Genomic DNA, 17,778 nt, shown 5'->3' with positions numbered 1-17,778 from the left:
AGGGTGTTTACACTGATCGCCCAAAATACTCAGAACTAGTATTTTATATGATTTTGATTACTGAGAGGGTGGTCATGGTAGTCGCATTACATGGAATCCCATTTACACCCAAATTAGTAGGGTCAGGGTGTTTACACTGATCGCCCAAAATACTCAGAACTAGTATTTTATATGATTTTGATGACTGAGAGGGTGGTCGTGGTAGTCGCATTATATGGAATCCCATTTACACCCAAATTAGTAGGGTCAGGGTGTTCACACTGATCGCCCAAAATACTCAGAACTAGTATTTTATATGATTTTGATTACTGAGAGGGTGGTCGTGGTAGTCGCATTACATGGAATCCCATTTACACCCAAATTAGTACGGTCAGGGTGTTCACACTGATCGCCCAAAATACTCAGAACTAGTATTTTATATGATTTTGATTACTGAGAGGGTGGTCATGGTAGTCGCATTACATGGAATCCCATTTACACCCAAATTAGTAGGGTCAGGGTGTTTACACTGATCGCCCAAAATACTCAGAACTAGTATTTTATATGATTTTGATTACTGAGAGGGTGGTCATGGTAGTCGCATTACATGGAATCCCATTTACACCCAAATTAGTAGGGTCAGGGTGTTTACACTGATCGCCCAAAATACTCAGAACTAGTATTTTATATGATTTTGATTACTGAGAGGGTGGTCGTGGTAGTCGCATTACATGGAATCCCATTTACACCCAAATTAGTAGGGTCAGGGTGTTTACACTGATCGCCCAAAATACTCAGAACTAGTATTTTATATGATTTTGATTACTGAGAGGGTGGTCATGGTAGTCGCATTACATGGAATCCCATTTACACCCAAATTAGTACGGTCAGGGTGTTCACACTGATCGCCCAAAATACTCAGAACTAGTATTTTATATGATTTTGATTACTGAGAGGGTGGTCATGGTAGTCGCATTACATGGAATCCCATTTACACCCAAATTAGTAGGGTCAGGGTGTTTACACTGATCGCCCAAAATACTCAGAACTAGTATTTTATATGATTTTGATTACTGAGAGGGTGGTCATGGTAGTCGCATTACATGGAATCCCATTTACACCCAAATTAGTAGGGTCAGGGTGTTTACACTGATCGCCCAAAATACTCAGAACTAGTATTTTATATGATTTTGATTACTGAGAGGGTGGTCATGGTAGTCGCATTACATGGAATCCCATTTACACCCAAATTAGTACGGTCAGGGTGTTCACACTGATCGCCCAAAATACTCAGAACTAGTATTTTATATGATTTTGATTACTGAGAGGGTGGTCATGGTAGTCGCATTACATGGAATCCCATTTACACCCAAATTAGTAGGGTCAGGGTGTTTACACTGATCGCCCAAAATACTCAGAACTAGTATTTTATATGATTTTGATTACTGAGAGGGTGGTCATGGTAGTCGCATTACATGGAATCCCATTTACACCCAAATTAGTAGGGTCAGGGTGTTTACACTGATCGCCCAAAATACTCAGAACTAGTATTTTATATGATTTTGATTACTGAGAGGGTGGTCATGGTAGTCGCATTACATGGAATCCCATTTACACCCAAATTAGTACGGTCAGGGTGTTCACACTGATTGCCCAAAATACTCAGAACTAGTATTTTATATGATTTTGATTACTGAGAGGGTGGTCGTGGTAGTCGCATTATATGGAATCCCATTTACACCCAAATTAGTAGGGTCAGGGTGTTCACACTGATCGCCCAAAATACTCAGAACTAGTATTTTATATGATTTTGATGACTGAGAGGGTGGTCGTGGTAGTCGCATTATATGGAATCCCATTTACACCCAAATTAGTAGGGTCAGGGTGTTCACACTGATCGCCCAAAATACTCAGAACTAGTATTTTATATGATTTTGATTACTGAGAGGGTGGTCATGGTAGTCGCATTACATGGAATCCCATTTACACCCAAATTAGTAGGGTCAGGGTGTTTACACTGATCGCCCAAAATACTCAGAACTAGTATTTTATATGATTTTGATTACTGAGAGGGTGGTCGTGGTAGTCGCATTATATGGAATCCCATTTACACCCAAATTAGTAGGGTCAGGGTGTTCACACTGATCGCCCAAAATACTCAGAACTAGTATTTTATATGATTTTGATTACTGAGAGGGTGGTCATGGTAGTCGCATTACATGGAATCCCATTTACACCCAAATTAGTAGGGTCAGGGTGTTTACACTGATTGCCCAAAATACTCAGAACTAGTATTTTATATGATTTTGATTACTGAGAGGGTGGTCGTGGTAGTCGCATTACATGGAATCCCATTTACACCCAAATTAGTACGGTCAGGGTGTTCACACTGATCGCCCAAAATACTCAGAACTAGTATTTTATATGATTTTGACTACTGAGAGGGTGGTCGTGGTAGTAGCATTTCATCGAATCCCATTTACACCCAAATTAGTAGGGTCAGGGTGTTTACACTGATCGCCCAAAATACTCAGAACTAGTATTTTATATGATTTTGATTACTGAGAGGGTGATCGTGGTAGTCGCATTACATGGAATCCCATTTACACCCAAATTGGTACGCTCATGGTGTTCACACTGAACGTCCAAAATACTCAGTGATAATGTTTCATATGATTTTGGCTAGTAGTCGTTGAAGTCAAATAACATTAAATTCCACATACATTCAAATCGAAACGGTCAGGGCGTTAACCCTGAACACTCAAAATAATTAATGCTTTATGAGATTTGGACTCCTGAGGAAGCGTACGTGGTAGTTCGTGGACCACAATTTAATTTTCTTACACTTTACCCTGTACTCTAAACTACTTACGTTTGCCAGACGTTTCCGATCCTGCCTTCATGCCCATTGCCACCATGTCGAAGGAGTAGTGGTCATCGTATCGCTCCAAAGGTTGTTGATGAGATAAAATTTGTTCTTCTTCCATTGCATGCTCCGCACCTTGCGTACCTAAAATTGATCATATTTTAATCAAATAAAATTACCTATGAGAGAGCATTCATTGAGCACGTCAGGCTAAAACAAGGAATTTTCACAAGGTTTTATCCGATCTAACTACATTTGCTTGTCACATTTTTATACTTCCTTCTTCCCCTCTTAGCGTGACGTACTATATGGGTGGTCATTATTCCAATTATGTCCTACCTGAGGAGGGCGCCGACGTGCTTCCACTTGCACAGTTCAGGTCGATCACACTGCCTGCTAACATGCTGGCGTCCATGTTTCGTCGATCATTCATCCTTGTCTGGTTATTGTGAGATCCGCCTGCGTTCTCAGATGTACACCTGTTTTGATCCACGTCTGTCGCACCATCCAGAGCTAAAATCACAACACATCATAAGACTACATAGGGTCAACATGTAACGACAGATACTTACTTGGAACGATGAATAACGAGTCCTCACAGGGTACACCTGGCACACCTACCGGAATTAGTTCGTCGATTGAAAGGCGTAGAGGTGAACACGAAACATCTACTGGTAGATCTACTGTAAAAATCATTACAAAATAAAGATTACTGAATATTTATTTACGGTTTGATTGGCATACGTACCAGTAGGTAGCTCCAAGCTGGTGAACGAAAGCGAATCATCATCTTCCTCCCAGCCGTTTGCTGCATCACTTGTGTCGCCGAGTAACGGATAAGGCTGCACAATATCGACATCCAAAAGCGGTGTACTTACAGGCTCGCTTACGGGGTTTCTCATATATTCCGAGTTCCATGGATCCTCGTAGGTCCAGGATAAGGGGTCCTTCAAATTCCTTATCGCTTTTTTGCACTTTTCGCGGATTATCGCGGCCCGCCGCGTTCTTGATGCGCGAGGCATTTTCACGATTCTACCGATTGGACTGATTACAAAACTATTCTGTTTACGTTTTTTGACAGCGCTAACAGTAAGAGCAGGGTTGCTAGTAGCGGGATTTTTTTTTTATTTGTGAAAAGCGATGGTGATCAAAAATGCAGTTTTTTCAACAAAGTTTCACATTTTACAAATGTATTTTTCGCTAAACTGTATTAAACAATTATAATAATCGTTTCGACGTTTTTTTTTGTAATTTTGTGTCACAAAATTCAAGGTTCAAAAAAGTAATCAATCGCGTACCTTATTATTTATGTCGACATCACTGCAAGGCGGTGAGCACTACTACGTAAACATACTAGTATAGTACACTCGCGATCGGAATCAGTTTTGATTGATTTTTGACTTCGATTTCTACGGCAAAAAATTGAATAAATCTTGGTTGTGCAGTTAAAATAAATGAAGTGGGTGAAAATACATAGTGTTATCATCAATCGATCAAGTTTATGGGCTGATTCAATGTGCGGAAATGTATCAAAAGTGGTAATTTATATCGGTGTTCAAAATCAGTGAAGAAAAAACAAAACGGACAAGAAGAAGACCAACATTTGGAGCGATTTGAAATTTGGCAAGAATCTGAAGATTTGGATTAAATATTATTTTAACAATCGAAATTTCGGAAGGATTATCGTACGTGCTCTTGCCAGTAGCAATATGCAAGGACTTCCAATCAGGTTAGTTGCACAAAATGCTGTATTTTCTGAGCGGCCTCTGGGGATGTTGGAGATCGTGGACAAGGGGTGGTGGGGGGGGTGGTGCGGGGAATAGGTTGCCATACTTGCTGCCATTTTCGATTCTTTGCAACCTTGTCCTTAAGCGGTAAACAAGGGTGATGCTAGGTTTTCGATGCATGGCCAATTATCAGTGCTCTTGTTTTGTTATCGATAAGAAAGAAATTTCTAAGAAAACAAAACAAAATCTGTATCAAAATCGATACTTTGTTGCCCTTCAATGGCAATTGAGTAATGCGACATGCACTACACTAAGGATACGGGTAATGTCACAATAGATCTAAAAACTCGTCGCAGTGACAGACCCGAACAGGAATAAAAAAAAACTACCTACAACAAGACATAAAAATGTACCTATTTACTTGTAACTGTAATCGCGTTTAAGGCCCCCTTTGCATCATTTTCCAGAAGCACTAAAATACTTAGTAGGGGACGCTCAACTTGCCACTTTCCTAAAACTGATTCCATTTCTAAATTAAATTTCCAGATAACTTTTGTGTTCTGGACCTTTAGCTGATTAAAATTAGACGAAAAGTAGGACACCTAGAAAACCGTTTGACGTACTCTTGATAAGGAACATCAATCACACTCATTTATTCATGGAACCTGAGTTGACCGTAAAGTTGTTCACTCTTTTTGATTTCATTTGTTTACCATTAGAGTCAAGCTTTTATAATTGTATTGTTAGAGCAACCTTTGCTAGTTTGTACATTGCATTTATTCAGTTTTTACAGTGTTGAATTATTGAATTATCGTATATCACCTTTTAATGCACCCTAATGTAAAGAAAAAATGTAATGCATCAATACATTGATAATGTCAATCTAAAGGATTATTGCATGAGAAGTGTGGAATTACTGCATTTTGCATTGCAAAGGTTGATATTCAGTCTAATTCGTGCAATGATATAATGCTTGTGGTTACTTGGGTAAAGGCAAATTTATCGAAGTGGAATACATTATTCGAAAAAATATTTAGTAGTGGTTGTGCACAATAATGGTAACTACTATTAAGCCTACCAAATATTTTTTCAGTAAAAGCTTTCTATTTCAAGTAATTCAAGTTTAGATGCTTTTCACCATACAAAATAAAATGGATTTACTCCTGCTGATCAAATGTGGGTGTGCGCCAAGCGGGTAGTCCATTGCTGGACTTTCGGCCACACCAGTAAACGCTGCCAACAACCTCATCCAACTTGTGGAACATGCTCTAAGGACCATGCAGTTAGTAGGGAGATTCGTTGCACCGCAGAGAAATTCTGCAAGAGATGTGACAAGCACAATCTCTCCTTATCGAGTCGCAAATGCCCAATTTACTGCAAGGAAAATGAAATAAATCTAAAGACTTCGTGTCGACCTTGGCATATCCTACCCGCAGGCAAGGAGACGTTATGAGCAAGGGCGTGGACAAAACAGCTTGTCAAAACACAGATCAGCAAATCGTAGAACTATCCTCCAAGGTGGACCAGCTCCAGCAGGAGATGGAGAGGAAGGACATACGAATTGAGACTCTTGAATTCAGTCTAAGTCCCGATAACAATAATATGATTGTAGATTGTTGATATGAGAGATATGAGAAAGAAAGATGAACGCATCCAGGCTCTTGAAACCGCTTTGCAGAACAACAGTCGTATGGGACTGGTTCGCAAACACGGTACCATAGAGGAGCTTGTTGCTAAGGTCACCAAACTAGAAGAGCAGCTCAATCATAAAGAGCGGGAGGTTCACATCCTACGAACCATCGTCCAACGAGAAAATCAGCCAATCGATCAATCACCACCGCATGACGCCCAAACAGCTATCGAAACATCACTATCTCAGGACCAAGACCAGGCTATAGAAGCCGCATTAAAACCATTTCCTCTTAAGAAAAATAAGAAGCAGCAGAGAGAATGTCAACCGACCCCTATGTATTTGAGCGACACCAGTCCAGTACCACTTCTCCAATACTCCTCAGAGAGGACACCTAAAAGAGATCATTCTTTAACCGACTCCGATGATTAAATTGAACTACCGAAAATCAAAGTATCCACTCCGGATAGTGATTTTGCCAACGTTTCCTCCTTGGGCGGTGACGATGGCATGAACCAAACATTTTCGACACACCCAGTGTCGAACTCTCCTCCAACATCAAACAGCCTGATTTAGTGCACCACAGCTGGAAGCCCAATCATGGATCCTAGTTCTCTCAATGAAAGACATCTAATCACAGTAGAGGAGTCTACTGGCACCACAAACTCCGACGAAAATTCTACGACCTCCAACAAAGAATCAGCCAGTCAAAACCACGACACCCTGGGTTCGTGGCTAAATTGGTCACACGTTTGCTTCATAAGCAGATGGTCATGGGTTCGATCCCAATCCCGGCACTTTCGTAAGTTGCTCTTCCCTCCCCTGAGAGCAGCTGACACTGACCCTCTTCCGAGCCCATGGCTCAAACGGAGCCGGATACATGGACATCGGCGAACGGCACCTCATAATAGACCCCCAATCGAACTGGAAAAGAAACAACCAACAAACAGCCACACATCAACATCCTCGTGCTCATAATAGGTATAGGAATAAGTTTCCGCATATAATAAAATAGTATGAATTCTGTTGTTCAGTGGAAAGAAAACCTGATGTAGGGTATTGTACCATTTGGGCAGGTGTACCTATTTTGGGCACTTGCCGCTATAACTAAGTTAATTTCAAACCGATTGATTTGAACTTTTGTACAGAGATAGATACTGTACGTGCCTAACTCTATACAAAATTTTAAATCAATCGGTTTGAAATTGACTTAGTTATAGTGGCAAGTGCCCAAAATAGGTTCACCTGCCCAAATGGCAGAAGACCCTACATTTGATTTTTATAATCTGTTTATTCTGACAAAGCGTGAGGGTAGGAAGTGAAAGCAGCGCAGCGGCAACCAGTTCGATATAGTAGAATGAGAATAGAATACATTTAGGCGCTAGTGTTAGTACAGCTTCCAATGGATCATTGAAGCCAACTTTTCCGCTACTCACCGCATCAAAACAAAAGCGCCACCGTATATGGACAGTAACACAGTGACAGCAATCGAGTTACGTCAAATACACAAGGCTACGGTGGCGCTATCTGTTCATTTCATAGCGGCCGTTTTAGTTATTTTAGTGATCCATTGGAATCGCACTGCGTGACCCTAGTGGACCTGTAAATTAGGTTAAGTGATTGAAGAATAAAAAAAACACGACATCTCGTTTTTCCCGGAAATCTTTCAGGACAGTCGAGGCCCCGTCGGTGCGGAAGCTACACCACCACTGGCGGATAACCCTCGTCATCCTGAGAGCCTGAGGAAGAGGGACGCACAAGGGCAGAAATGCCTATCCCCCTAAGGACAGCGTGAAAATCAAGACATGCAACCTGTCGTCAACGGAACGCACAAGGGTACTCGTACCCATCCCCCGTCAAAGGACTTCGAGGAAGACAAGACAATCAACCAAGGCGGTCGGCCAGGTTAGCAGCTCTGAACTCAAATAGAAGTACATCATCTACCCAAGTTTCTACGGCAGCTTCGCACCATCAAAGTCAACCATCATCCTCTTCAAATATCCTTTCGGTGACGACATCTACAAGAATGACCGGAATCCCCTGCTCGCCGAACGTTTCCGTCTCAACAAATGGTAATACAACAGCCACTACAAGCGCCAGCATTCCCAATAACACAAATCGCACTGGCTTCGCTAGGCAAACTTCTTTTGCGGTCCAATGGAATATGAATGGTTTACATAATAACCTCAGCGACCTGGAATGCCTCTTACATAACCTTTCACCAATCATCTTGGCTATTTAAGAGGTCCATCGAACCACTGAAGACAAAATGAACCGAACACTGGGAAAACGATAATTGGAGTATTAGAATCCGATAAGTTTTCCACGATCCAATTGAATACAGATCTCCCCATAGTCTCCGTCAAAATCGATGATCCGTTTCCCGTATCGATTATTAGTGTTTATCTTCCATGCGGCGGTAATCCAAACCTGAAGAATCGATTGTCACAAGTTCTGGAATCCTTACAAGGACCAAAGCTAATCCTCGGAGATATCAACGGACATCACATCGCATGAGGAAGCCCTTAAATAAACAAACGAGACGCAGCTCCGTTAAACATCGTAAAAGCAATCGATCTGGTAATCCTGAACGATGGCTCCATTACGTATACTAAAGGTCAACAGGAGTCGACCGTTGAGGTTTCTTTGGCCAGTTCAAGTTATTATCAATCGGTTGCTCTGGAGTGTTAGCGACGATCCACTGGGGAGCGATCATCATCTCATCACCATTTCCTTTTGCGAAAACCCACCGGAAACATCCCGCCGTCCTCGCCGGATGTACGAGCAGGTAGACTGAAACACCTTCCAAACAGCCATTGACGAACGTCTCGACATTTCCGAACAAATAAATTTTGACGACTTTCGGAGTGCTATCCAGCACGCAGCTGCAGCATCTATCCCGAAATCGAGTCCATACCCTGGCCGCGAAACTTTAGCTTGGTGGTTCTCCGAGACAAAAAAGGCTACCAAAGATAGGAGAAAGGCCTTACGGGCTTTGTAGCGCCTTCTCGCTGACCACCATGACAAAGATTCAGCGATCTCTCTATATAAAACCAAGCGTAACTAATGCCAACAAACTATTCGAAATGTCAAAGATCAAAGTTGGGAAAGTTTTTTAGACGGAATCCCGGGATTCGGGATTTTTATTTTTTAAATCCCGGGATTTCCCGGGATCCCGGGAAAAATTCAAATTCTCCAAAAACCAAAAAAATGTATGACAAAAAAATCTGAAACAATTTTTTCGACAACAAAAACGTTCACTTCACCATTGTTCTTTAGAAAATGTTGTAAAATATCTTTCAAAAATACTTTTCATTAATATATAAAAATCGTTCTAAACGACTAAATTGAATACTTTCGTCGCAAATAAACCATTTCTACTTACCAATGGTATTTTGATCAAAAAGTTTGGAAAAAACTAGTACTTTCTTATAAACCTCCTCTTAAAACTTCTGGATTGATTCATGATCAGACTTTTGAGGACCCTTTTCTTAAGGAATTCCATCGAAAAAAACTTCACGACATCGCCAAAAAATATTCAAGAGATTACAAAATAAAGTCCTGTAGATGCTCCGTTAGAAATTATTTACCAATTTTCTTGATTATAAGCTTCCAAAAAGTCCCACCAAGATTTATTTGGTCAACTTTATGTCATAATTCTGTTGGAAATGCAACAAGTAATTCCTCATATCCTACAAACATCAATACATTATCCTTAATTGATTTCTCTAGAAACTTCTTAAAAAATGTATGTTGTACTTTAGGACTCTTGTTTCATCTAGCATCCGATTTTATGAAGAAATTAGGCCAGTATTTGAGTATATTCAACATAGTGTGTGTGCGCCTGTTACGAGATCATCGCTTGTTAAATGCTGTTCTGATTTTGGTTTTGTTCTGTGATTTTTGAATCTCCAAAACTGATTTTTGTGCTTGCCGGAGATGTAGAATTGTACGTAGAGTGTGAATAATATAAAATACACTTGTTTAGTCAACGGATTCTAATCTAATCTAATCTAACACAAACGCAGCCAGTACGAGAAAGCATCCTGGAAAATAATTGGGTTAGATTATGCCCAATTATTTTTCTTGTCAATATTGAAACTTGTAGCATATCAGAAATATGATACAAGCATCAAAGCGGCCAGGCCTACTGCGTTGTGTTTACCGCAAAGCTGATTCTTCGAATTGTCTCGAATACAAGTATACCAGTAATCCGTAACATTAAGCATCGAAACAATTCTTGAATCTACAGGGGAGGAGGGATGCGTGGACATACCGTACCAAACGCTCCGATTTTTGCATATGAAATGTAATGTATGATAAATGGGATTAGAACAGTATTGTATAAATTTACCTGTGTCGTCCTGAAAGAGAAAGTAGATTAAGTATATGAAAAATATAAAATAAATGTCATTATACCACAAAGATATAACAGTAGAATAAATACATTAGCAACATAAATTTTAGACTTTGTGTCAGTTAAGAGAAATATCTGGTTGCAATACTGATTATCTTCTTAATATCCATATGGTAACGAGTACTAAACATTATCTTCTATTACTCGATGTGATAATGGAAGACATGACACTAAGCAGCAGAGTACAGCGGCGACACTCACAAATTGTTCCTACATTACATAAAATGTACACAAAATAAAATGGTGCATTGCTCTAAGCCATCCGCTGTTTTAAGCTATACGTATTTTCAATATGAAATTGTTTTTCCTCTTCTATTAAGCTTCTCGAGAATTTTTAGCATTTCGACCAGTTTCTCTTCGACCTCTAGGTTGCGCGCCAGGGTATAATGTGTGTTGGGCACTTTGCGACGATTAACTCAAATCCGCACACCAGCGCACAATTTGCGCGCCGATTGCCTATGCGCCAAGTTTTTCACTAGCCAAATCACTATTATTCAGTGGTTTAATGAAGTAAAAGCGTTGTTACCGTCAATAATTGTCTTTGTTGTACATTATTTCCAGACATAAGGAAGTTCAATGTTTTTGACAAAAAATGGAACCGAACCCTAAGAGAGAGAGAGAGAGCTCTTGGCGCGAACCATTTTGACACTTGTTTATTTACATTTTGTATGGCGCACAACCCGGCGCATGGGCTGTCGGCGCACAAGTTGTTGGCCGGTATGCGGATTTCAGAAAAGATTCGCAATATTGCTTTGGGTATAAAAGTGGTCATCAATAAATCAAAGTTTGGGGGCTTCCGATAAGAACGAGCCGCGAGATGCCATGGAAATATGCACAAATTTCACTTAATTGGTCATGAAAAGATCTCACCGAATTTACTGGTCCTGATGATGCTCTTAGTCTTCAACGCCGAACTCCCAATGAGATCTTTCCACCTGAAGAAGTCCGTCCAGATGTGGAAGAGGGGCGTGGTTCCGCCAATCCTTTTAGAAACGTTGGCCTATGGTGCTCCTGGAGAATATGTCGGCAATGTTCTTCTATTTCGGCAATGAACTTCTATTCACACTGGAAACCACTAAAAGCACTACGTTTTAATAATGAATAGTTAAAATTCACTGGAAAAATAGGGAAACTTTTTTTTTAGTCGAATTCAATTTTCACGGATAAGAGAAAAACCGTGACAGAAAAACAAACACGTCCTCGCGCACCACACTTGTTTAGTCAACGGATTCCTGAAAAAAGTCGATATTAATTTCGATTACTTGTGAGGCATCGCTATCAACAACAATGAGCTACGGATGTACAAAATGCAAACAACCTATTCGTGCATTGGAAGAAAAAGTCCAGTGTGATTGTTGTCGTACCAATAAATACCATTTGAGATGCACGTCGATGAATGTGTACAATTTGCGGCACTGCAGGGAAGATGAACATGTTTTCTGGATCTGTGAAACTTGTTTGCCTGGAGTTCGTGAATCAATGACAGAAGTGGCAAACAAAAGGAAAAATATAGAGAAGCCAAAAGAAGACCTCTCAGCCAAAAATTGCTTAGAATTCGCTGTGAGCCATCTACAAACGGAATTTGCGGAAATAAAAAAATATGTCAACGATCTCAACCCTGATAAAAAATATCATAAAAATACGATGAATTTTATCGTTACAACACCATTTTTTCGAAAATCATTCACAATTAAACGTATTGTAATTTGCACACTACACTCACCATCCCCCCTATTGTCCTATACCATTCGGCGAATGGTAAATGGCACTTTTACAATAAAAAATGGTGGTCGTTATGTATCTTAACCATAAAATTTTGAGAAAATTTTCATACACTTTTTCGCGAAAAACAATAGAATGTATTGTGTTTTTATGAGATATTTTTAGGGCAATTTTCAAAAGAAAACAATATATCTTAATGTTTTTTCATTGTTCTTACAATACAAATACAATTAATTGAATGGCGTCAAATTAATCGTTGTTACAATAAAAATACAATAATATTTGTTGTTAGTTGTAAGCAGTTTTCGCTTTTGAAAATCCATAGAATTTATATTTCCCGCTAACATTTATTCCAGCATTTACGAGCACTAACGGCCGCCAGAATGATATGCACATTTTATGATAAGAGTCAAACACTCTGATGTCTGTCTGGAATGTGTTACTTGGCAGTTGTTGATAAGATCTATCATCAATCTTTTCAAATAACTGCCAAATATCACAAGTCAGACCTCAGGTCGTATGATCCATACCATAAATAGTCCACAATTCATGTGGCCATTAGTATATGTAAATGAAGAAAAATGTTACCGAGAAATATGAATTCTTTTATTTTTGAAAAGCGAAATCTGTTTACATAACAACAAATATTATTGCATATTTATTTTAACATCGGATCAATTTGTTGAACGGAGTAAACAGGAGCGCAGCGGAACAACGTTACGAAATCGCAAAATTACCAGGGAAACTCGGAAATATCGCGGAGAGAAATTACGAACGTGCCGAACACATAATATATTGTTATTGAACTAAAAATAAACTCTGTTGACAAACATTTTGTTCTTATAATACATAAAAGAGAAACGTCAAAATACACTGCACTGAGGCAAAAAAACTTAGGAAGAACATAAGATCCCCATAAGATTTGGTGACACTACGATTATTGTTGAAAGTCATTAATTTCACTTAAGATTGAGAGAGAAAAATTTTATGTCCAGTTACTTAACAAAATCATAAGTTTTGCTTAGGAACATCATTGGATAAAAATTATAACTATCGTATGTTTGCAATTATTGAAATCAACAATCAAGACTTATAGAAATCAATATCGGTAGTTATGATTGTCATGTCGTAAGCAAAATGATATCCGTATTTATATAGTATGGTTTTTTTGATGAAATAATTCTGCTTTAACTCATGTCATGTGTCTTAAATTACCGCGTAAGTAAAATGATCGATTTCTCTTCATCGTTCACTTGAAATAAAGGGACAAGGAGCGTATTCGACTGTATTTTCATTTAAGAATGTAAGTTTTCATGGTTTGTTTTCACCATAGAATGTAGTCGAACTTGCTTCTTGTCACTTTTATAAACAACACTAGGATCAATTAAGAGGAATCGATCGTGTCACTTACGTATAATTCCATTGTTGTTGCTGATTTGATGGAATTTATGGCACTTAAATTAAATTCATTCTGATTTCGAGTGTCCGTATGCTCCAAAACTGATCTGTGAGTAATGCTTGTATGTCTAAGACGCAATTAGCTGGAATCCATACCCTCATTGTGAAGATTTTCATGGATTTCAATTATGGCTTTTTCACAACCATGTTTCTTATGTCAATCATAAGTTGTAGATATGTAACGCATTCGCAAAAACTATAAAATAAATAAGTTAGTAATGAAGCAGAAAAATCGTCCGTTCATAAGTTGCGACTTATTAAATTCCTAAGTATTTTTGCCTCAGTGTGGTGTTGCCAGATCCACTGAAAGGGGTTCGGTCATCTGGTCGAAAGTAGGGGTGACCGTTGCTTTCTGCCAACACAATTGACCCCATTAAACAAATTGTATTTGTATTGTTACCAATGGCAGTTTACTATTTACTAGATTCCTTTAATTTATTGGAAAACATTAAAAATCATTGTTCATCTTTTTCTTGTCGTAACGTCCTCACTTGGCTAAAACCTGCTTTTCAGCTAGTTTTCTATAAGTACTTCCTCAGTTATTCATTGAGAGCTTCCTCTGCCAACACGGCTTGACGTCTGTCAGTCGTTGAAGTTTTAGCGAATAACATTCGATAACCGAAACATCTACTGTACTCAAATTTAAAACGAAAACTATAAAAAAAATATGTCAAGTGATTTTGTATTTGATTATACAAACATGATCCAAGCAACAATAATATTTATTTTTATTTATTTGTTACGAATTGTTTATAAGTGTAATTGAGAAACAAACTCTTTTTAATAAAAGTCCATGAGAAATTTGCAGGCACTTTTGCAACTATATAAAAACAACTTAAATTAATTTTTACTGATAGTAACTTTAAATTATTATAGAACTATTGAAAAACAATTGAATCAATGGGGCACGTTCGGTGAAGTACTAGATTTGTAGTAATGAGCTGAATTTTTGTATGGTGAGAAGGTCAATTCGCCGTTTCTGCAATGAAATGGTGCAAAAAGTGTGGGTATTATGATTCCTTGCCTAATTTGATGCACGCTATGTCTGAACCAGCAGATTATAAAAAATGAATGTACATCGGATTTCTTTCCACCAAACATCAGCATTCAAGCTATATTTTCATTTGCAGAAGGTTTAAAAATATTCTATCGGTGAAAATTTTTCCATACATTTTGTATGGGAGAGAAATTGGCCGAAAATGAGAATTTCATGCAAATTTGTATGAAAAACAGCTAAAAAGGTGAAAAAATCCAAATTTCCCCGATGAAATATTTCAAAACTTTCTGCATATGATGATATAGCATGAATTCTGACATTCGGTGAAAAGAAATCCGATGTACATTCAAATTTTATAATCTGCTAGTTCAGACATAGCGTGTGATGCTGTTTGAGCAAAACTTTGGATTACTATGTTGTTTATGTCGCAAGAAATGGAGAAAACAACAATACTGTTGCCCAAAGTTTTGCTCAAACAACATCAAATTAGGCAAGGAATCATAATACCCACACTTTTTGCACCATTTCATTGCAGAAACGGAGAATTGACCTTCTCACCATACACAAATTCAACTCATTACTACAAATCTAGCACTTAATCGATCTGTCCTATTGGTCACTAATAAAGCTAATGTTCACTTATTGTACGAACTATATGGGTTTGATTTCTATTGTAAAAAGTAACAATATATCTACTATGTGTTTTATTGTGAACAATAAAAAAAGTCATATGTTAATAATATTTACCATGTAATGAATGGTAATTTTTTATCCGGGAAGCAATCATTTAATAGCCCTCCTGCACCGGTTAGTGGTACAAGCACTGCTCTTCCACCTACATCAACGCTGAAAATACACACCAGTTGCACAATGCCGTCTGATCCGACCGATAGAGTTAAGCTATCAGTAGGATCAAGCGAACGATATGCATCTCCGAATGAAGGACGCAAGTTTTGGATTTTCTTTACGAAAGTGGCTAAACACGTATCATGTGAAGAAATATCAGCTATGGTGACCAAACATCTCAATCTAAGTGATCCACCCGATGTTGTACGATTGGTTCCTCATTGGATTAACGATGCCGGATTACGCTACGTATCATTCAAAGTTGGAGTTTGCTGGCGATACAAAGAAGTTGCTGTTTCGGAATCTACCTGGCCCACCGGACTGATGTTTAGAGAGTTTATCCAGAGCGAAACCTACTACTGGGAACCGTAAATGACCATTTCGATGTTTGTTTAGTTTCATCGTGTAATTGTTTCGAATGTTTTGTATGTCTATAGTGGATCATGAAATTAGTTTAATTCAGTAAAAACAATCATTGGGGCTTACCTAGCCTGTTGATTAAAACCAAATAAATAAATAAATAAATAAATAAATAAATAAATCAATACATTTCTCAGCAAATGCTGCTAATACAAATTTTGCAAGAAATACGGCCATACATTGTAGGAATATTACCAGAACAACCTAAAAATAGACTGAAAAAATCCTCAGAATCCACCTTTTGATATTCTACCGAAAATTTCTTAGAAAAATATGGACATTGGACCTGACAGATAGTGTTAAATCGAATGCAAAAATGGAAATATTGATTAAAAGATTTAGAGTGAGCAGTCACCCGATTCTTTTTTTTTTTTGTACGGGTATTTTTTTGTTTGCTGTAATTCAGTCAATTTTCAACCAATTGACTTGATTTTTCGTATACTGATAGTACTAATGGTGCCTACATGTGTACATAATCTTATAAGAATCGATTGAAAATTGACTGAGTTATAGCAGAAATCACATCCGTGCAAAAAAGAATCTGATGTCTTGCCATTTTCAAATTTTCGGGAAATCTCGGGAATTTCGGAAAAATATCCCGGGATTCGGGATTTTTTAGATCCCGGGATTTCCCGGGATTTTTGTCCCGGGAAATCCCGGGCAAGACTCTCTAATTGTGTCGCTCGTTTCGATAGAGATATTTACAGTTCTTTTGAATATAATATATATACCTAATTCATTTTCGCTGATCTATTTATTGTATAGTTTTGCTCGGCTAATAATTATCTCACAATTCATAAATTACTAATGTAAGTTGCAGCCAAAGATTTGAGAAACGATGGTAGTTTACAGAGCTCCCCTTGTTTCTTATAACCACATATATGTATTCTATTGAGAATGCAAAAATTTACACATTCGCTCTAAGAAGGTTGTCGTTATTCGGTCGACCAGCTCAGCTGTGGCAAATAAGATGAAGTGAATAATTAACGCGCAGCGAACATTGTGTCGGTGGTGATGAACGGACGGCTGCATCTTTAGAGGATTTTTTTTTCCATGTTCAATTCAGGGCACGGTCAGGGTCATGTTATGTTTGGTGTAAATACATCACGGTTTGTTTAAATTTAATGGTTTCACACAGATTTTTTTTAGAATTTGCTTATTTTTTGAATTATGCCAAAAGAGTGAATTTTCATTTCGATTTTCTCTTATGTCACCGCCCCCTCGGAAAATTTTGGTTGGAATTCACCATTTTGAGGGGGGACACAAATCAATTTTACAGGAAATTTATAATTTTTAAGGTAAAATTAGAGTCGCTCAGAAAATTCCTTAACAAGTCCGATGAGTTTAATAATTTTGCCTAATTGTTTGGGTACTTTTTCATCAAAAGCATTTATTATTTATCGTCCCCCCCCCTTGACGAGTCAACGAGCACTGTGACAAAAGAAGAAAATGAGACTTGTTCCGGCCTAAGCTTAGGCCGATGAGCTTACTAAATTTTAAAAACTTTTTTTATAAAATACAAAACAGATAAATATTTTTCGTAATTTGTTTTTGCCCTTTCAGAACCAGCATCTACAAAACCTCAGCCAACGCCAGCACCAACAACAGCATCATCCAGCACTAAAATAGTTCACCAACCAGTCCAACATGCCCAGGAAAACGGAACCACAAGCATCGCCGAAACCAACCTAGCAGACACTGCGACCAGCGCTTCCA

At 38.4% G+C, this 17,778-nt stretch overlaps 1 protein-coding gene across 1 annotated transcript; it reads right to left on the bottom strand.

The window, feature by feature from the left end:
- Window positions 1-2,296: 2,296 nt before the first annotated feature.
- Window positions 2,297-4,632, bottom strand: LOC115260656 (uncharacterized). Its single transcript, XM_062843464.1, has 3 exons — window positions 3,418-4,632; window positions 3,185-3,358; window positions 2,297-2,989 (listed from the first exon to the last, which is right to left on the bottom strand). The coding sequence occupies exons 1-3, from the start codon at window positions 3,539-3,541 to the stop codon at window positions 2,844-2,846; spliced, it is 444 nt and encodes a 147-aa protein (XP_062699448.1). The 5' UTR covers window positions 3,542-4,632; the 3' UTR covers window positions 2,297-2,843.
- Window positions 4,633-17,778: the final 13,146 nt, after the last annotated feature.

The sequence above is a fragment of the Aedes albopictus genome, unplaced genomic scaffold (assembly GCF_035046485.1).
Source record: "Aedes albopictus strain Foshan unplaced genomic scaffold, AalbF5 HiC_scaffold_235, whole genome shotgun sequence".
NCBI lineage: Eukaryota > Metazoa > Arthropoda > Insecta > Diptera > Culicidae > Aedes > Aedes albopictus.
The sequence above is the reverse complement of the archived record's forward strand: the minus strand, read 5'-3'. Positions and strand labels throughout refer to the sequence as shown.

What these genes read in the sequence shown, in the direction of transcription:
- LOC115260656 (XM_062843464.1), bottom strand. Translation starts at nt 3,541, where the DNA reads ATGATTTTTACAGTAGATCTACCAGTAGATGTTTCGTGTTCACCTCTA. An exon ending in CTCGTTATTCATCGTTCCAA is followed by an intron (nt 3,359 to 3,417) that starts GTAAGTATCTGT and finishes TTGTGATTTTAG; the next exon opens with CTCTGGATGGTGCGACAGAC. An exon ending in CACGTCGGCGCCCTCCTCAG is followed by an intron (nt 2,990 to 3,184) that starts GTAGGACATAAT and finishes GATCAATTTTAG; the next exon opens with GTACGCAAGGTGCGGAGCAT.